At 44.4% G+C, this 22,227-nt stretch overlaps 1 protein-coding gene across 2 annotated transcripts in view; it reads right to left on the minus strand.

The window, feature by feature from the left end:
* Window positions 1-22,227, minus strand: part of LOC109995103 (interleukin-1 receptor accessory protein-like 1) — a 222,692-nt gene that overhangs the window by 10,310 nt on the left and 190,155 nt on the right. For both annotated transcript variants that reach the window (XM_065951932.1, XM_020648707.3), the window contains exons 7-9: window positions 18,719-18,851; window positions 10,780-10,925; window positions 5,979-6,125 (exon numbers count right to left, since the gene is read on the minus strand). In XM_065951932.1, the coding sequence (XP_065808004.1) occupies window positions 5,979-6,125; window positions 10,780-10,925; window positions 18,719-18,851 (426 nt within the window). The remainder of the gene's footprint in view (window positions 1-5,978; window positions 6,126-10,779; window positions 10,926-18,718; window positions 18,852-22,227) is intronic.

Raw genomic sequence — 22,227 nt, forward strand, 5'->3', positions numbered from 1 at the left:
TTGAAGCCACTTTTTACCGCCCAGCCACTTCACTTGAGTCCCCAACTTGGCGAGTAAAAACCTGACTAGGATTTACCCAAGCACAAGAGCATGGTGTCTTCAGAGTTACCCAGAATGATCCATGAGTTATTTTCTCTTGCCAAAGGAATAGTTCCTTTAAAAAAGTCTTCATTTCTGCTTTTGATAAGGATACATTGAATTTTAGGGGGAGATTTTTCACTTAGTGCAAACAACTGACACCATCTGCAAGCCAGACACCAGTAGGTTTGAGTCATCAAATCTGTTGTTTTTTTGTTCTAAATTTATCTGGTATCCATTCAAATGACATCGGGTATCAGCGCCAAGATTTTCCAATGCCTAAACAGTCAGACTTAGTAACTTGGGAGGCTTGAATAGAGTTGGATTTGGGAGACAAAATCCAAGAGAAGATTGTTATGTGCATTCAAATTCAGGTATCTGATTATGGATTCCACAGGAATAAAGTCATGTGACAGATGTGACTTCAAGATGTATTTCGGGGCTTTCGCTTAAATTGTAGATAGGACAGTGGATTGAGTAGAAGGTGGGAAGAGACTGTAGGGAATGACATGCGGGAAAGGAGCCTCAGGTCAGACACGAGGGCTCCGCTTGGATGTCTAGACCTCCGTACATGAGGTACTACCTAACCGCGAGGCGCCACAGACCAAGAAGATTTTTTGGGGCAAAAAAGAGAGAGGTCTTCTTGTGCTAGTGCTATTGGGATGAATTCCGAACCTATGGATGGAAATGCAAAAACATCCTGATTCTGGAAATGGATGTTGCTGGTAGGGAAGACATAATGGCTTTAATGCATTGAGAAATTTGGGACCTAAATGATTTTAGCCCCCCAAAAACAGACAGTTTTTTTTTGCAGGACCATTTTTGTTGGGCCAAAATACGACTTGGACTACAAACAAAATCCAAAACGTTTCAAACTCCAAACATCTAATCCATTGCCTTCAGATTCTGAAGTCATGCAGCTCTCTTTTGAAATGGATTACTCAGACACAAACCACACAAAATGCATGTCATATTTTGGGGTTATATTCATCAGAGACAAAAATATCTGATTCTTCCCTTTCCTCTATTCACTAACCCCCTCATATCTGTGCCACAAAAGATGTGGGAAATCAGAACTGGGACACTCAGAGTTGCATGGGGAACACACAGCCTTTGAGGTGAACTCATCACAGACACAAGCCAGGTTTTGGATCTATGAGTTCCTGCCTTCCCTACGACTCGGGTCCCTTTGCTGTTCTGGGGGCCACCTACAGTGCAGGAGCTTTGAGACGACGCCTACATGTCAAGACAGTGGAATAGAGGGTGGCTTAGGATGAGAGGATTGAATCGAGGAAAGGAGCAGAGTAGATGGGTTCAAGAGGAGGGATTTTGGGATCTTCACAGTATTCTATTTTTGAAGCTATTAATACCCGCTCCATTTAACATTCCTGCCTGTGTCAGGTCTGTAAGACTGTCAACATGATTCACTCGCTTCCAAGTATGTCATCTCGATATCTGGCAAGTGTTCATACACGACACCACATAATTATTCTAACTCGATTTTAGATCCTGCAATTCATTTTACAACATCAGGGACATGTAAAAAATAATTGAAATGTAACCCCATAATCACTTAGCACGACTAACTCAGAGGCCGCTCTTCTACTTCACAGAGACATCAATCCCGCTCGCTGTTTTTTCAGAGCTAAATGAGAGCTGTGTAGGTGGATTAAGGACTATTACAGTGGAGCTGACTCACTCGTCTGTAGTGAGGAAGAGAGAGGGAGGTACAGGGTGAACGTGGAAGGCGGGATGACCCTCCTTGAGGAGTCACTCCTTACTGGAGAGCACTGAGGTGTTGGCGAGGGCGCGAAACACCTCTGAATCCAGCACTCCTCAGTCCCACATGCCGACTGCACAGGGAGCTGCTTGGTGCTCACTGCATTCAGAGAGAGGAAGGGGGGGAGGGGTGGGTAATATATAATATATGCATGTGCATAAAGAGCCCACAGTTAGATTGTGAACTCCCGAACTCTCGCTGGAGAGCGCCAAGTGAGTCGGAGGCGTAATTCCTGGGACATCTCTGAGCTCCATTACATTTAATGGAGAGTAGATTGGAATGTAATATACACACTTTACACTGAAGCTCCAACAGCACACACAGGGTGGACCGCTAATGAGAAATGGAGCCCTTTTTTTGTTTTCTATATTTTTATTTAGCCAGAAGATATGGCTTTGCATCAGGCAGTTCAAAGCAGACTCCCCCTGAGACGCAAGTGTTTGAGTTTTGTTGGAGACTTCAGTTTGCTCCTTGGTGCATTGCTTACAGTACAACTTCCTGCGCTCTGTTTTCATCGATAAAGGAATTGCAAAAATAGCCACATTTTAGGATTCAAGGTCTGTATCCTTTGAATGAGTAATAGTCCCAAGTTTTTGGAACAATTCACTTAGAGTGGCTCAAAATCAGTGCATAGGAGGTAACATTCATGTCCAACATCGTTGCTATTTGGTCCCATATGAGACTGCACACCTTTTTAAAATCATTCAATAAGTTGAAAAAAGAGTTTCAGCACTGAAGAAGTCAAGTGTGTACATATTTATCCGTGGGGATGAATGTTTTACCAACATGGAGGCTGTTATGTACACACTCCTTATCCATTCTTTATTAGTTTCCACGGCATCGCTTTGGAAAATCAACAAACCACTTGACCTTCTGATTAGAAGACGAGCTACCTCTGGATGTTTACCTCCCTCTTCTGAATATGCAAATCAAACTGGATGCTTTCCTCTCGCTTGCTTTGTACAAACTATGAGTGTTAAGTATCGGCATACTACCCTGAAGACAGACAGTCTCATAGTTGGACGCCATGACAACACTGACATGTGCATTTATTGCCGAGTTCGCTCGGCTGTTGTCATCGTGAGGCCCTATCATCGATTCCGCCGACACCCGCACAATGCGACAACTGAGTGGTCTTTAACTAAAGTGCGGCGCTGACAAATAGCTGACAGTCCCGCCCATTGTTATGTAAAGAGTACAATTTTACATCTGGCAGACGAGGGAGGCAGGCGCTCAATTAGTCGTCGGAGTGGCCACAAGTCTTGGCAGCAGGCGCCGATGTATGTGAAAAGAGTCTGTGTGCATTCTAAAGAACTCGAGGGCGAGATTAATGCCAAACGTCTGAGTGTAACTTCATCCTAAACGCAGCTACTTCTCCCTGTCAGCGCAGCGGTTACCACAGTGATCTCTGGCCACAGTTTGCCTTCACTCAATAACTGATAAAGCAGGAAGTAGAAGTTTGACTTCACTGACTTGCGAGGCGCGTGCACGCCTGTGAACGAGCACGTGCAGGCGGTGGCGGCGAAGTGATCTAATCGACCGCGGCGTGGAGGAAAGGATCTCCTGAGAGCTCCGGAGGCAGCGTGCTGTGTCTTATTGAACCTGATCCCCCTTTTACTGGAGAACAAATTGCAAATCTGTTTCTCTCTTCAAGCACTCACTCGGGCGGCACAATTAAAGGAGACAATCGCTGCTTGGCTTTAAGTTCAAGGCCCGACATTTTCTCCCCCCCCCCCCCCCCCGCACGACTGCCTCCGGGCCTCTATTACGACGACGCTCTACTTTTCCGGGGCCGGAAGCCCAACGCCGCCAGAGGTGATGACTTTCATTGAAATGTGTGATGTAGCAGAGCTGTGAGTGTATGATGAGAGGAGCCGGCTGGAGAATACTTTTTTTTTTTTTAACCTTATAACTCTCGCTGTCTCTCTCTCCACTACAAACAGTCCCTCAGCCTCTCCGAACCAATCTCATTCCCCCTGAATTCACTTGCCGCGCCGCTCCTTGAGAGACTCATTACGGGGGAATCAAATTAAAACTTGCTCCTTGTCTCAGTTTGATGCATTTCCGAGCCAAGATTCATCCACCAGGCTCAATCAGAGTTTTTTTTCTTCCCTCTCTTAGTTTAGCTGATGAGGCCTCACGCTTAATGTTTCGCCTGGCACAAGGAGAGTGTTTTGATTAGTCAAAAGTGCTTTCTTTATAAAGGTTATTAAGCTGTTCTGTTTTGCAAAAGATAATATGCCTAGAGTTAAAGTTATGCAGTGTCAGAGGAAGTATGCTGATATTTGAACTCAGAAGCGTTCAGTGATTTTCATTCAGGTCTTCCTCTGTTTCAACAACAGCAGTTTCAACGCTGATTAAGCGTCTTCTCTCAGGATACAAATTGTCAGACAGGTTTCAGAATTTGTTGATTTCAGCCTTTTGTTGACCTCCACCTGAGAGGCAGGACCAAGCCGAGGTTTAAATCTTTCCACCTGTGTGAATATTACGGGGATAAGGGGATTGCAAAACTGCTTCGACTTGAGTGCTGCATGTGCAAAAATGACCACTCAGGGATCACAAAACCACGGGGCGCCTGTAGCCTAGTGGTCAGTTCACGTGCCCCATGTACAGAGTAGGGCTCGACTGATATGGAATATTTGGGGCCGATACAGATATTGATAACATTGGGAAGAAAAGAAAAATCCGATACCGATATATCCGCTGTCTTAGATCTATGCAGGATCTGTAGAGATAGAGAGATATAGCCGTGGAAAAGATGTCTGACTCAATCCACTATCCTGTCTCTCAAATGAAGACATAATAAGCCCCTCCCCCCCCCCCCCACACGAAACAAGTTGGCGCATTTGATCTCTTGTGAGTTAGAACTCATGTTGTGTAATACAAAGCAAGGATTTAGGGGCAATAGCTTCTTGGGGTGTTACTCTGTTTGATAAGATTGAGGACCTAAAAGAGGCCAGGAGAGTCAGGAGTGACTGACTCGGTGAACTCGACTAACTGGCTGGAATTGTGTCGGGCATCCCCCCCCCCCCCCCACCCCCACCCCCACCCTGCGCGCTGCCACTATGTTCGCAGCCCATTCTGAGAGCTGGGGCACAAACACAAGAGTGTATTAGTTTTGCACACCCAACCTGAAAGCGCTCGACTGAAAAAGATCAGTACGTTTGTGATTAGCAACAATGGTGCAATAACTTCAACTGATAAAAAAAAACCTAATTACACCATCTGTGTTTTGACCAACAACAACGACCACTGCAGGAAGAAAAAGCAGCCTCTCTATTATTCCATTGTAATGCACTGTGAGATATACTTAACAGCAAAACACAGCACACGCTGCTAACTAGAATGCATTCACATTCATCTATCTGTGTTTTCTCTGCGACACAAAGTAGATCACCTGCAGCGTCGGTCTGCACACTGTTTATGTGATCAAGGCTGCACTTTTCTCTTAAAACTAAACTTGGAAACTTGTGCCTGTCGGGGAGGGGGGGGGGGGGGGGCTCTGGAAGGCAGCGAGAGGAAACCGTTTGAAGGCCTGAACTTTATTACCCACAAGTCATGCATCGGGATGTCAGGAAACAGCACCCAGCGAGCGCACTTCTGCAAGGCGGGGCTGTCATTAGTTTTTTTTCTGTCTTTCTACAGGGATGCAAACACGGCTGAAAAAGACGCCACATCAAAGATCGGTGAGTCGTTTGCTGCTGATTAGGAGAATATTTTGCATGTTATTTATCTCCTCCCGTCTTTAAGAAGACTCCCTGAAAATTGACAACAGAATCTTCCGAGGTAGGAACGTCTGGGAGCCTCTTTTCACTGCAGCTTGGAATGATAAAACAGGTGCATATTTACATAAAAATAGTGCCACATGCGACTTTAAGATATGGGAAAATAGCGCAGGTGTTTTCTGAGTAAAAATAAATATGCATGCAGAGCAGCGCCGACGCCGCTCCGCTTTGGGATTTGAATCCCACGGGGGAAAGAAAGGATGCTTTCACAGCAGTGGAAGGTGCTTTAGAAAACCATCCAATACACAGCAAACACCGAGGTATCACGGCTTATGGGAGGTTATCTTATGACGGGTTGGAGAGTAAATTATGTCCTGCAACTTATCTCATCTTACCTCCATCTAAATCCTCACTGCCAAAGTGGTTCCTGTAGAAGAGCATGAGCTCGATCCTGTAGCACTTGTAGAGCGTCACCAGACAGATGAGCAGCAGCAGGATGGCGCCCAGACCTCCAGCCAGCTCCACTGTGTACATCAGCTCCGCTAACGGGACAGAGAGAGAGAGAAGAGAGAGGCAAACACAGAGAGAGAGAGAGAGAGAGAAGAGATTTAACCACCTGATGAAGTGAAACTAAGACAACAACAAATGGTAGAAGGGAAACAGTGTTAAGGCCAAAACAGCAATTTCCAAAATTGTGAAGGTCAGTTGTAAAATCATAGGTCTCAAGGAAAGCAGCCTCCCTGACCCCTGACCTCTGAGCTCGACAATAAACATGTTCAGCAAAAGGCTAAAGCCAACCTCTCAGTCAGTGCTTCCCCCCTTTCACTGTGAATTTCACTGACTTCCTTCTGGCTCTCGGTTCAGATTTATTTTGTCCCCTCCTTGATTCAAGTCAGAGGGGAGATAGTTGTGTTGGTTGTGTTAGATAGCCCGCTAATGAGCTAGCTGTGGTCAAAGACTTGATCATTTTTAAACCTCCCCATCCACACTTGTTCACTTGCCTTCTCTCTCAAAGACGGCAAGATGGCGACTTCCAAAAAACGGCATCCTGGAGGCTCTAAACCAGCGGGGGACACCAAATGCAGACAACACCAGTGCTTCTCATCTGCCCATCTCTGAGCCGCCCATTTCCCATATTTCCACTGGATGATTCTGGCTTCGTCACAATGCTGTACTTTCAAACTTGTGCAGGCAAATATGTCTCCAGCCGTCAACTTTCCATCCATCGGCGCGGAACGTCAGTCCACATTTCTTCAAAAGCTACGGATCTAATTTGTCTCAAAATCATCACAATATTTGAAAATCTGGTTCTATTGATTGCGTTGAAAGATTTTCTGTCACACTCATCGTTTTATTGATCTGTGCTGCAGACGTTTGAGGCTGTGAAACTCAGAGTTGCACATTTCAACATCAGGACTCCTCAGTGGTTTTTTTTTTTTTGCTTTTGCTTCAGACATTAAAGTTACTTAAACTCCAGACAAACACTTTCAGGGAGAATCCAACCGCGGAGCATCAATGAATGTGTGTGATGCAATCTGGTTGGATGAGAAAAGTTCTTATTGAACATTGTGAATGCTCTTCATTTGTTCGCCTTACGATCTCCTGCAGCTGTGTTCATTAACTCTCTGTTTCCCTCTCCATCTTTTCATGTTGCTTACATTCTCATTGCAGCTGGACCGCATCCAGATGACACATAACTCCAGCCAAACCCGCTTCTACACCTGTCACTTACTGTCTCCTGGCCTGATTGGATAATGGAAAAAAAAAAAGTCCCATCCAGGCAAACAGGCGCGACAATCGCCTATGACAGATCCGACCGCCGTACTCATGAAGATTGGTTACATGTGTGTGCGGCGGCGAGGCGAGGAAAAGCAAAACCGGCTGCTGGGCTGAGGCGCCGATCGAAGCGGTGAAGTCTCCCCTGCCATCCGTCATCACTGAAGCCTGACGTGAACTCATGAGAAGCATCAGCGGGAGCTAAATTCAAGGAACTGCAGGACTTCACTGTTGATATTTCAGCTCTGTTTTAAGACGCTGATTCTTTGAGTGTTGCAAAGCGAGGTCCACAAGACGAGACGTTTTTCCAGTAAAAGCAACACTGGAGGTGTTATTCTGAGCGGGTGAAAGGTGATATTTTGCACAACAGGACGGCGGACTCCAGAGTTAAGCTGCAGGGTCAGGTAATAGCCTTGAACGCCGAGTCGTTTTGCTTTCTCGTTTTGTGATTTTGTCTTTTTTTGTCTCCTAACAGTGTTTTCCCCTCAAATCTCACTCCTTTTTCTTTGCCGTTCAACATTTCTTCCCGGCTACGCCTCACAAAGTCCGGGTGGTCAGCCTGCATTGGCTGACTAATGGACTACAGTAAAAGGCCGAAAAATCACTGCAATGCCACACACACACACACACACACACACACATAAACATGGCCATAGAGGAGTCGCGTGCATCACCATCCATCATGATGCACATTTAACCTCGTTGGGAGTGCGCGATGCCCATTTCACTGCGGCGGCCATCAGCCTGACAGCTCCCATGATGAAGGATGATGTTCTGGAGAGCTAACGAGTGTGGGCCCGCGCCGCTTCATCACGCCTGTCTGGGCGACGACCTTCAGCCGAAGCTACGGAGCGATGTGCTCGCACAAACGCAAATATAAGAGCAAACAAAGTCAGGGCAGAGCGTACACAGGTTTAACCATCACTATTAGGGTCACTTCCCCCCCCCCCCCCCACCCCCTCTCCTCCTGAATTAGTTTACTTTTCTGACAGAGGTGTTGCGGCTAACAAGCACAGCTAACCCGACTCCATTTCTCTCTCTCCCCCGTCCTCTCCAGCCCTCCTCTGCCCTCTCGCCTCACTGAACACAGCTCCTCTCCTCAGATATCTGGTCAGCATAACGAGCCAGCTGCTCCTCAAGCAGCAGAGATTACAGCCGAGGAGGCCAATTCTTCTCCGGCTGGCGTCCATATTGAAGCGGCGCTGCAGAGGGACGGATTAAGACAAATTAGCTCCTGACATCTAGAAGGCTGGATTGTGATGGAGCCACATGGCAACGGGCAATTCATCAACGGCTTTCTCTCTTTTTTTTATTTCTGAATCGCTCTCTCGCGCTCTGCTGTCGAGGGAGGGAGAAGCCGAGAAGACTTAGCAATGGCAGAGGGGAGAAGAGGCTTGTTACTTAAGCTTTGATATTTTTATGATATGCTACAATACAAGATGATTCAAATCCAAAGAACTTCAGTCATCTGGTAGGGACTTAATTTGTGTAAAAGAATGAGTGCGAACACAAAACTATACAGACTTAAAGTTAGACCGAGCGTGTTTGTTTTCCACCAAAAAGTGACAAACAATGCCATACAAAACAATATGACACAAAATGTTATAATAGGATAAATTATAGAACGATACAGTATGAAACAGTACGATACGATATGATGCGACAGAACAATTCACTTTATTAACCCCTTGGAGAAATTGTCTTGGGAGTCAAGAACACATTATTCTTATTTTTCCTCACTTCCCTCTGCCATCAACAACAACACCACCTATCACAGCCTTAGAAGATGGACACTAACTTATAGAAAAGAAGATGTCTTTGCATATGAATCTGTGCCTCATGGGGCTAGTAGACTCAACAAGACAATGTGATCCAGTAAAAAACCCCAGGCTAACAGGAGGCATCAAACGTATGTGATGTTCACTGTGGAAGAAAAGCAGCCTGCATTCAGAGCAGCGACACACTCCCCATCCGGAAAATTATTAATTTTTTTTAACTTTGCCATTAGAAATATCTTTCAGAGGGCTACTTTTGACATCTCATAAGCTGTTCTTTCACTTTGACTGATGCCACCTCTGAGCAGAATCTGAAAAGTAAATAAAACAGGGAGGGGGGGGGGGGACAGAGAGGAAGGTGAAAGCTGTGTCTGCTGCTTTCCATGTTCACGATCCAAACAAAAGTCACAAATACAGTATAGGCAGCTGTCTACTTTACTAGTCGATGCTACAGTTGTGGGAGAAAAAAAAAAAAAAACGATCAGAGGGAAAACTACAACAGAAAAAAAAGTTGGTCAGGAGGACTGTGGGAATGCAAACTTCTAGGCCAGAAGAAGTTGTAGGAGAAGTTGAAACGAGGACGACTCGCTCTACACACAAGCAGAGACGTATTCTGATTGATGCGATGAGACGACGGGATCCATTTGAAGTGTCGTGTGCTGTTTTCACAGCTTCAAGGAGGCAAGCGGGGAAGACTTTGACGCCCTTTGAATGGGGCCGTGTAAACAGTGACTGGCCTTGCTCTGCCAACGCCACGCTATGAACGCCACGAATAATAAAAGAAAAAAAACACGGGGGGAAACACGGTTGATTTCTCGCCGACACGCAATCCTGCAAGAGCTGAGCTAATCTCCCTCTCTCTCTCTCTCCGTTTTATTCTCCGATTTCCACTGTGCAGCATAAACCCCCTTTAATATCGCAAATGGAGGGGAACTGGGCTGCCATCAAAGCTGGATCCAAAAGCTGCGAGCTTAAAAGAGAGGAAGAATAACTTACTATGTAAATGTATTCAACTCTGACAACTTTAAGGATGCACAGCTCCCCCTTAGTCTTGCTGAAATATATATATATAAAAAAAATCTGTCTTATATAACCTCAGTGGAAAGGGTGCATCTCTATTTTAAATCACCACGGAAACTGACTTCCAAACAGTCGTCCTCCATGAGGAAAAAATCAAAGAGAAACCCCCCAAAAAAGTGTGCTTGAATAAAAAGCCAGGCGAGAGAGAGAGAGAGAGAGCGAGAGAGAGGGATGAATGATGAGAAAATGTCTGAGTGAAAGTTCCCCCCGATCAAAGGAGGATTTGTGTGTGTGTGTGTGTGTGATGGGAGAGGTCACCGCCAGGCAGTCAGACCACTTGTCTGGCATCATAACACCGACGGCTGCCTCTCTCTGAAGCCCCTTTCTCTCTCTCTCTCTCTGTGAACGAATGCTTCCTCAGGGCGAAGTGGATGAATCAGCTTCCTGCGCTATCTACTATACTGTCGCATTTTTCCTTTTCCCTCCCCCGAGGCAAGAGAAACAACCGGTCAATTCCCAGAAACCCCGCAAGGTGTTTTTCTTTGTACTCAGTAAGTCGCAGAAAGAGATTATTAAACCAGGTTTTTTTTTTTTCCCGATGTGCTTGTTTGTGTTTTGGCCTCACCTTTCTTGTTGAGCTGGATGTTGGCCTGTCGCCGCCCATTCCCGTTCTCCACGTAGCAGGAGTAGTTCCCCAGGTCGCTCTCCTCTAAGGAGTCGATGGTCAGGGAGATGGAAACTTCCTGTTCACCCAGGTGCTCCCGGATCGTCCTGCAGGGGGAGGCAGAGAGCAGAAAGGGACACAAGCATGAAAGTGACGCAAAATAAACACATTTGTGATGAGGAAAGAAGACCTGACTGAAAGACGTTATGATAGTACCAACTTCAGGAATCACATGCGAAAAAAACTAAGCTTAACAACCGTTGTGCAGCCCCAAAGTGGCCAGAACTGTCAAGTTATGAGAGGACATGTGACATGTTCTGGTAAACAGCATCTTCAAAAAACATCTACATGTGTCATATTATCCACCGCAAGTGGTCCGGTCTGTTGTTTTATGTAGGGTGCAAAGCTTTTTCAGAACACTTCTCAAATCAAAAGAGAGGGCTAAATGAGGCAAAGACTCTCTGGAGAGCTTTTTAAGAAGTCAGTACATGTGCACAGAGTTTTAGACAGGCACGCTGATGGCTGGAGTTTTAATCAATGGACCACAAATGGAAAGCGAGGCTGTTTTCAAAAGACCAAGACTGTGAGTACATTTGTAACAAATGCTTTGTTTCAGAACCTGATGAACTGTCCAAGAAAAAAATATGAATTTTGTAATTTGAAGCAGAGCTGCTGTAGGAGAAAGGGAGAGATAAAGAGATAGAGAGCAAACTGGATCAGTCAAAGGAGGTACTTTATGTTTGGTGTTGAACATGGGGAGACAGGGGAACATGAAGAAATCAGGAGGGGCATCAACGTCTGCTCTAAAGCATCAATAACTTTACAAGTCGTGGTCGGTTAATCAAAACAAGCTGTTTGGTAGAATTTCGACACCAACATGACTTCAAACGGCGTCATTACTGACTGAGGTGAACATCAAAGCGGCGGCAGACTTGGTGAAGTCTGAGCGGGGAGAGGAGAAACAGAAAAATCAGACAGCAAAAACACGCGTTATTGAGTTCTGTAGTCTCAGTGATGGCAGGTATGCTCTATGACTGCAGATCCCAAAACTAAAATGTCGGATGAAGTCTTCTCAAATCTTCTCTGAAAATACCAACAAAGTACGGAAAACAAAAAGGGCAGAGGGTTTTGACTCTTTAATAAAATATGGATTTCTTTGCCCCGAGCAAGTTGTGTCTACGTAATGCGTCCTCAAATCCATAAATCATGACCTTGAATTTCTACAACTTTTCTGTTCTTTTCAGGGAGAAGCTTGACACACAACGTTCTATTTTTGCACCCACCTTTAATATTCAGAATGCTTAAAGGAGACATATTATTAAAGATCCACTTCTGCAGTGTTTTTGAACATATATTTGGGTAACCTGAGTGTCTACTGACCCACAAAATGTGAAATAAACCCATCTAGTCCTTTGTTTGTGGTCTGCATAAGTCTTCCAACACAGAGAAAAATGCTTTGTTTTAAATTTGCTCTCCTTGTGATGTCACAGTGGTAAAAAAAAAAAATCCCCTCCCCTCCCCTGGTATCTCCACCCATGGACTCCACCCCTAGCCTAGAGCAAAACTTTTGCGCAGGTCGACCATTTTTATTCTCATTAAAGAGGAGTTATGTCTACTGGGAAAACTCGGGGGGCTCATTGCATTTAAAGAGACACACACACCAAAACGGAGCGTTCTGAGAGAGCTGGTTTATACAGGGTCACAAACCTCCTCTGGTGCTTGATTCATGTTATATTTTAATCAAAGCACAGCCCAGATATTTCATTTAGACCACAGGTAGACTGTTTGAAAAGGTGGAGGAGGGGGATAATATGTCCTCTTTAATTTAGATGGAAGTAACACAACAAAAGTTAGGATGTGACAGCCCGTGACTGACGAAGAGTCTCTGCATCATACAAGTAATGACAGATCCCCCCCCCACCCCCGTCCTGAAGAAAAAAGAAACCCTCCTTTGTTGACTTGCTAAAGCTCTTGATGTGTATCGGTTGTGACATGTTGGTATGGGGATAATAGTGTGACTGTCATGATGCTCTGCAGCGCTGACGTATCACACAACATTTAGCCACGAGGGTTAGTGAGAGGCAAAAACAACCTTTTGATGCTTTTGTTGCATTGAATTCAGATGCTTTTTCTTTGTGGGGAAGAGGGGGGGGGGGGGGATTTTTATGCTTCTACTCCCACAACAAAACACGCAAAAAGAGACTAAAAGGCTCTGCTTTTGACTTTTTGATCTTTGTAACTGCACTGCAAGGACAATAAGACACTTACATGCTTGGGTTTCTTTGCTGAAAACTCGACAGTGTGTGTTGAGTTTATTATCTAAAGAGCAGCTTGTTCTATGATTAAGTCCTTTACATTTAAATAAGCAGTAACAGGAGCATTAAGATAGTCAAAAAGGCCTGTTTAAGTGTCAAAATTAGAGCCCGACCGATTAATCCTCCAGCCGATAATATCTGCCGATATTAGCATATCCAGTGACTGGTATTGGCTTCTTTTGTCGCAAAGATCTAAGAAAGATATCGGCCAATATATTGATATCGGATTCTTTCTCTCCCCAATATTGATATCGGCACCGGACCCAAAAATTCATATCGGTCGGGCCCTAGACAAAATTTGCGAAAAGACAAAAAATGGAGGTATCAAGTAAACTTTTCTTTACAGGGGTTTGGCTGTTATCGGCCAATCTGTGGTCAATGCTGCAGCCATTCCCATCTCAGAAGCCAGACAGTGTGGCTTTTGGCAGCCTGCTGCTGGCTTCTTAAAAGGCTTTTACCGACAGATTCAGCTGATATGACACCGAAAGAGAGAGAGAGAGTTTATTTCAGTTTCTAGACTCTGACTTTAAATGTGTTCATTGAAGTTAAAGAGTGGAAAGAAAAAAAAAGCAACTCCTGAGTTTGCCATGATGTTTTCTCCACTCTGGAACTCCGTGTCTTTACATGCTGATGTTTGGCAGGTGTAATGTTCAACATGTGCAAGAAGAAGAAGAGCCTTTTGAGGAGGCTTAAAAGAAAGTGTGACACCCTCTCGCATCACATCCAAAGACATACATCAGAGTCTGTAAGCTTCTGCAAAGACGGAGCATTTTGCAGGGCCATTATGAAATACTAGGAAATAATATTAGCCGGGTTAGCATCGCAAGCGAACAGGCCACTTGCTAAACCTTTTCTTGCATCAAAAAACATACTGAGCAAACGAGCATAGATTGTATTGGAGCTTAGATAAGCAGAAGAATATTAAGCAAACAACTTATTTCCTGGAATCTAATTTTGGAACTGTTGTGCGGTCTAAAAGGAACTCCTTTATAAAACACAGACTTTCTCCTTCTGGTACAAGGCTGCCGAAAGAATGTTTAACAAACCCTCATGACAAGAGTAGGAAAAACAAGGATGGATAAAAGAGTCCAATCTCTCCTGCTGGGTTGCCGAGCAAAAGCAAGGATGATGAATGAGCAGTTTATCTTTTTAAGGTTACCAAATTTCAAAGCCCGGTGTAATGATGCATGGGGTTTTATAGTGCGAAAAAAGAAAGGTGCAAGTGCCGCTTGGGCATTCATCTGCTGGGTGCCGCGGGGCATCTGAATACAAAAACTCATGTAATTCTCGCTGATCAATGGACGGACTAAACACAGCAGAGTTTGGAGAGGTGGGAGGGTAAAGACTGACTACAATCACCATGGCAATATCTTACGTTAGCGTCACAAAGTGCTTCTAATAATTGATATCTCACACAGAAAATATCACACTTCCAGTGAATTTTCTTTTATCGACTGAGTACAAAGAAGACCCATTAGAGGCAATCCTCGTGCAGCTAGCTGCTTCATAAAAACTAATTATGAGGAAGTAGTTCAAATGCTGTCCTCCTGCAGGAGAGCACACAGATTTTCTGCCGGTTGTGTATGTATGTAATCGGATGTTGTTCAAGCCTTTTTGTGTAATTCCTGTGCTCTTCCAAACACTCATCCTTCTCCATTGTGCGGCCAGTCAGGCGGAGACCCGGAGGCCACACAAGGTTGGAATATAGATCCATGTTGATGGCTTTTTAAAGAGGTGGCGCCCATGTGTGACTCAACACACAGCGAGCACTGTAGGTGTAGAAGAAAAATCAATCAATCCTGGTTTGCAAGAAGACTCCATCATACTTGTTAGTGAATGCTCACAGGGGAAGGCGGGGGGGGGGGGGGGAATGCATGTTTGTGCATGCATGTGAGGATTAATTTGTGTGATTTACAATAACAGAGGTCTCCTGAACCCTTCACATGACACCATCATTCATGGATATGGAGCATTGCAAATGACATCATGCCAACACTCATGGGATCCATTTAAAAGACCAAAGAGACCAGGGAGGCTATCACTTCCCAAGTTTATCCCAAAGTGGGGATAATATTATAATAATATTGCTGAGGTCGGGTCAAAGTGGCTCATGATTCTAAGAGTGCATAATACAAACCTGTTAATGCGTTACAGATTTCCCAAGACTAACCCTCACTTAAAAAGACAGACAGCCCAACATAGCACTCTCTAGCCCCCCTGATTCTCTGATACATGAATCTTCTGTCCCCCACTTTTGGTTTCTGAGTGCAGCATTATCTGGTATAGAGGATGTCCGAGGGGCCATGTCTGAAAGGTTCTGAATGATGAACCGAGGAGACCCCAAAGACTTTGAAGAATGTATCTACTGGCAGTGCACGGACAAGGCCTGCAAGAGATGGAAAAAGTTGTTGTAGTGCAAAACATCAATGCTGCTGAGACCCCGACCTGTAAACAACATATAGGTTAACTGGGAATGTGGCTTGTTGCTAAAAGCGAAGGTCAAGTGGTATGTGGGAAAACTGTGACCAGGAAAGAGGGGCTTAAAACAGCGGTTTTCTTTCCTTAAAAATAACAATAATTAGATTTTTATTTCAACAGATGCAAAACTTACGCCAAGGCTGATGTGAAGATCATAACCTCTGCCTTGTCTGTATATTGAAACTCGAGCTAAGAGGCAGTTAGCTTAGCTTAGCATAGGATTTAAAACAAGGGCAAACAGCTCGCTTCTATGTTCTCAAAGGCAAAAACATCTGCCAGTAAGAACCTCTTATATCATCTTTCCTTTAACCAGAGCGGCTCAAGCTGTTTCCGGGTTTTTTCTGCTCAGCTAAGCTAGCAGGCTCCTGGTTACTGGACAGCTGATCAATGTCTGTTTGAAAAAGCAAAAGAGGGTCAAATTGACAGTTTATCACGATGCAGACGTCCTCCACTGTTGTATAATGTTTCCAACAAACCATCAAATCATTCATGCATAAGCCTCAGCCATTCTGTATCACTCCAGTGCCAGCCTGTAAAATGCTAAAAAGCTACTTGTTTTGCAGCACTAATATGCAGATGAAGCCTGCTGGACTTTTTTAAGCACCCTGATTTCCCATGAATATATCCGTTAGTGAATTAATTAGAGTTAAAAAATGAGATTTTACACTTGAACTGCTGCTCAAAAGGGTGCTGCACCACCGTGCACCAGGGACTGAGACTTCCTCTGGTTTTAAACACCGACACAGCTCGGCCTCTATGTCTGCACTGCATGCTGGGACTTCACCTCTAAAAAACCCATGTCGTGTTGTTCTGCAGCCACGGGGAAAAAAAAAAAAATCTCACATCAACCCGGAATCTCAGCGGCTGAAAACATTGTGCCAAAAAAGGCTCCACTTCATGTATTACAGGCAACCCTGGAGGGAATACTCCTGTGTGATTAATTTCCATTTCAAAGCTCAGAGCTCATGGAATGATGTCAGGGAGTGGGTTTGAAGTGGTGCACATTCAAATGGGAACAAAAAATAAAATAAATAAAGAAGGAGGCACATATCACAAATAAGCACTTGAAAAACTTGAATGTGCACACACTGTGGGCACCCACTGTTTGCACAAAAGTCCATAAACACTGGCTTTTAAAGAAGAAGCTCAGGGTCACAGTATTGATCTCTCGGCTTGTTATCTCATTTGACTATCATATGAAAGCATGCTTGTTACTGCATCTGAGAAGCTCTTCTCCCTTCTCATCTTTATTATAGCACACATCCAATGCCACCACCTGCCGCCCCCTCCACCACCACCACCACCTCCTCCTTAAATCCTGTAGGCTCTAATTGGCCTGGTGTCCTTCACAACAGAGAGCTGAAAGAGGCGCGCAAGAAGGCTAACAGAGACATCTCCAAATGCCAGGTCGCCGGCGCGGCCGCTAACTCTACTCCGAGCTTTGTCACGTTGCTTACAGTTAACCTTTTCATTAGACGGCGGTTGTAGACAACAGGGACTTTCTAGTCGTATGTCAGAACCCGTCAAAGAAGTACAGTTGTTAGGACATGGAGGGCTGTGTGAATGTCTGCGTTTCTTTCATTAGTTCGAATAATTCTGATATTCTTTCCTCTCCTCCACCTTATTCTCTCAATTCTCTGTGGACAAAAAAAAAAAAAAAAGATCATCTTCAGCACTGAAACTCGATCCTGGATTATCTGTGGCTCCTGTTTTTAACAATGTCTGGGAGATGCTGATCGAATCAGTGCACAAATACCAGACATCCAGTTACTTTATGTTAATTTTGAAGCAACATTATTTTTCCCCGTTTGCTTTGAATTCTATCTATTTGATTAATTTTCTCATGTAATATATTTCATAATCCTCTTTTCTTTGGGAATACTCCTGTGCTGCTTAGAGCGCTCTCACTTCATCTGACAAAAGAATCAACAAGTCTGTGTGCATTTAAGGGAACTTTCAGAACCAAAATGTGCTTGTTTCTACTAAAGAAATAGTAAAACTCCCCCCTCACCCCCCCCAGACATGTGCGTCAGCATGTTTTACATGTTTAGTACACAAGCTGAAGAGATCTCTATTGATGAGGATTGATTTCCCTTCAGAGCAGAGGGTTATTTGAGGATGAGCAATCTGCTTTGTCTTTGATGGCGATTGACTGCCTGAAGATCGGATCCTCATCTAGAAATAAGATATGTGTCGAGTATGTGGTCGATGTGTTGCTTTGCTCCTGTCAGTCAGTCAAGTCACAGCTGAGATAGCAGCTGTATGCAGACACATTTAGAAATGCCAGCAGTACGGCTGCCATGTCTGTCTGTTTTTTACTTTATCCATGTTGCTGTCTGAAAACATTAACTTGTCATTTGGATAAAGGCTGCATGCAATTTTGTAATAACCTGAAGCTGTTACCAAGATAAAAATGATGTTTAATTTCTCCAAATATCAAACAATAATCACCTCAAGCGGAGAAAGCTGCTTGTTAACGGAAAATAAAAAAACAAAATGGTTAAACCAGCTTCAGGCAACATGCATGCCTGGCTTTTTATTTTTTTTTAACCTGAATTTGGAATAAACAGATATCTGTTTGCAGGGATGAGTGCGATCCAAAAGATGGAGGTCACCCAACTGAATCTGAGGCTAACACGGACGTTCCAATTGGGCGTCCAATCAGCTGTCTCGGCCTCCACTCGGACTGCAGCGCAAAAGTCAACGCTGATGGAGCAAAGCCTGCCCCGTGCAAATATATTGTACATGATAAAGAATGCATTGCTGTCTACATTATTAAACAGCCACATAAAACATTCATGAATATCATTTATATGATAGCTCGGTCGTGAAGGGTTCCTTTTATTGTTCCCGCGTGTTGATGTGTGGTCGCATGGTCGTGGTTACCGGGTTTAAATAGGTGTTTACCAGTTGAGCGTCAGGCTTCTGCATTTGAAAAGAGTAGAAGTCGCTCATGAATTTGTTATAATGTGCTGTTCAAGCACTGTTTAGATATCAACAGGTTTAGACCACATCCAGAGACTCACATGCTGCATTAGTTTTGCCCCTTGAACTGCGATAACCTTTCATAATTAGGCTTTAAACTGAGAGTTTGTGTAAAGACTCACTTGATGTCAGTCTCCTGGACTCGTTCCTCATCCAGATCCTCGATGAACTTCTCTCCTTTCATCCAGTAGATGAGTGGACTGACGTCTCCGCTGTATCCAAAGAAGGCTCGGCACGTCAGGTTGACTGGACTTCCTGCAGAACAAGACACCGCATATTTAGTTTAAAGCGTGACAAACAACTGTGGTATTTTATTTTGCAGCTTGTCCAACCCTACTATGTGACATATACACCAACAATACATTTTTGGCACAACAGACTGTATTGTGAAATAATGTGCAGGAAAACTAGAAACTAAAAGACAGCATGAGGAACAAGGGAACAATGAAGTTGCACAGAAACATTTGCCGTCGCCACCGCTTTTATGTGAATGTGACTGAACATAATTTCAAGCCACAATTTGACGATATCATCTTCAAAGCCTCAGTCTCATTTTCTGTCTGCCAGGAAGTGATTCTGAAGGAAAACCATCTCCCTTTAATAATACACTCATTGTTTGCTACTGTATGTTTGCACACATGCCAGGGTTGTGTTGAATGTATTTCATGGGGGTTCATTCATTGAAGATACTAAAGGAAGCCCAAAACAGACATGCATCGGTACATTTCCTTAACTCTATTTTCCCATTTTAACCAGTAATGGTGAAGGGTAAGTGGACTTGAGGTTGCTATGTAAACCATCAGAAGTAACTAATCCCACTCGTACACATTCACCGCTGAAGAAGCAGCAGGAACTTAGGGTTAAGCGTCTCGCCAAAAGGACACATCCGTCACATTCCAAATGCGTCAAAAATGGGCCGGCAGCCTCCCTCGGTCCCTCCATTGGCGGATATATGAACTAGATGACTGATAAAAACACCTACACTTGCATGTGCAGCCCATAATTACTCATGTACTAAAAAAAACCCCACTAATGTTGTCCCTGAAACCATCAACGTCTCCAGAGGCGCCGTTTTAAACCATCCCTGACCCTTTTTTTTTTTTTTTTTTCCAATTCCCTGATGGCCTCTTCAACTTTAAATCACTCTCTTGAACCCGGTTTCAAGGCACTGCTGTACCTTCATAAAAGCTATTACACTCTTCAGCAGCCCCCCTTCTCTGTCAGACCAGACTTTAAAGTTTCAATCACTGGCTGCTGCTGAAAGTACTTTGGGAAAATTTAAACACAGAAGTATGGCAGAGCTTTTAAGTGCAATTCAATTGCACTGAAGAGGCCATGTATTCATTCTGATTACAAGAGAGAAAACATTCACACCAACATCATATGCTGCTGCTAGCGTCTCACAATGAGAGAGAGTGTTTTGCCCTTTGGGGTCCACTGAACGCATTTGCGAGATACTACTGCTAACACTTGGTTTCATTGTGCCTGAAAGGAGGAAATAAAGGATGATTCGGCCAGAAGAGGTCCACGCTGCAGCACAGAGATTAGATCACTGTCAAAAGTAATCGCAGCACTTCTATTTCTTCCATACTGTCCCTGATCTGAGACAAAAGTGGGAGTCAAAATTGTCATATTGTTGACTTATGTTTGATGAATATGTTGGCAGGAAAACAAAATTTGTCTTAATTAGGTCACATCACCATCAACGAGCTCACGGCTACGAACAGCTAACAGCTAACTACCATCACTCCTGTTTCAGCCTTTATTGTAACTACTGTTAACTTGTAAAGCATGCTCTGACCTCTGACCTCTTATCTCCTTTCTCTTCTTATGGTTTGACTCTGCTTCCTTTGTTTGAATGTTTCTTTTTTTGTGGTTTTACATTGTACTATTTCCTTTCTTCATTGATTGTCTCGCTGGTTTTAATCGGTTTTATTTCCTTTTTATTTCCTTCATTTGTGGAACCCCTGCTGCATAACCTCCCACTATTTAGTTTCTCATGTTTAATCATTGTCTTCCTCACCTTTCTCTGTTCGTTTTTTCCCACTTTGTAACCCTGTTTTAAAAAGTTTATCATAATTATTATTATCGATTCCTCGGTATCATCTACCGCCACACTTGAGGTAGATGTATCTGTACACACGGGGACGATGAAGACCGTGAGATCAGAGGGGTAAAAGTGCACACATAACACATAACAGCAGTCGAACCTCCTGCCTTTCACATCAGCAGGAGTTCCTCTCTGTGCTCGGCTCGTTCTGAAACACAGCCTATATGTGACTGCAGAAAGATAAACCTCTTTAAAAGCTGTTTCTCGCTCTCTCTCTCTCTCTGCCTTGGATTAGAGCCCTCTCGTTCTTATCACACACATGATGCAGAGCCGACGGCACATCCATGAGTGTGTGGCCTGCGCTGCGACAGGCTCTGAGGGGGGGAAAGAAGAAGAAGAAAAAAAGAACCACATCATCAAAGCCTGGGAATGACTCTGATCCGCACACAAGAAGAAGAAGAAAAAAAAAAGCTGCAGATGATCAAGGAGCTTCCACCAAGTTGTGCGTCCAGGAAGGCAAAAAGGTGATTCAGCATCTCTTCATTAGCAGTCCTTGCTCATTGGCCCTTCGGCGAGGACTCAGAAGTCTGTGAGATGGGAGATAACTGCGGCGTATAATTGGGTACTTGCTAGTTCAAAGATAATAGGGGTTTTATTTTACCAAGGCCTGCTCTAATTTGGCCCTCTAGTGCATGCGGAGTTTGGAGCTGAGATGATAGCTAAAGTGTTAACAGGGAGAATCTGGTTTGCAGATTCTCAAGAAGCCCCCCCCCCCCCCAGTAGGTGGACGGCATTTTTTTTGCATCTTGTCTCACGGCTGGACCAGAAATATTGTCCACAGCTGTGAGTGGGTTGAAGAAGCAAGAGAGAAAGTGTTTCTGGACACACATGTACATATACACCCCCATTGCGATACTTCCCAGCTCCACCAGGGGTCTCTGTGGTGCTACAGAGAAGATGGGGGGGGGGGGGGGGGAGAGACGGTTTTTGCAGGAGGAGCACATTAAAAAAACAAAGCAGCCCATTTTGACAGGTGCAGACAACAGTAAGAGGAAACACAGATCCTTTTGTGTGCCACCTTTGATGTCAAGAGGCTTCACCCGTGCATCCAAACAGCATGTTGTGTTGTCGCTCTGACAGCTCCGCCGCCGTGCTGACATCAGCCGCCGTGTCGCTTCCCTAGACTTGTTCCAAAGGGGGCCTCTTCTGTGCATCTTTCTCCCTTAACGACGGCGTGCTAATTTGCACGGGCAGAGGTAGAGGGGCAAATGTTCCACCAGGATTCAAGAGCGCAGATTTTTCTTCTTTTTTTTTTTAGACATTTAAATCCCAACCCCCCTGGTCTTGGTCGAAAGGGGGTAAAGTGAGGCTTAATGCGATTGTCTCATCTCTCTTATCTCCGTTCGCCTCTGGAGCATCTCTCCCTGCCGCCGTGGCTGCAGGACGGAGACGTCAGCAAAAGATTCCCACGGCTAAGCAGAACGCTATGAAACCATGAAAATGCCACAGAAGCAGAGAAGGAGGCACAGAAAGACGAGGCACGTGTGCATTGCTGCGTCTGTGTGCACGTCATGACGGAGG

Source organism: Labrus bergylta, chromosome 24 (assembly GCF_963930695.1).
Source record: "Labrus bergylta chromosome 24, fLabBer1.1, whole genome shotgun sequence".
Taxonomy (NCBI): Eukaryota; Metazoa; Chordata; class Actinopteri; order Labriformes; family Labridae; genus Labrus; species Labrus bergylta.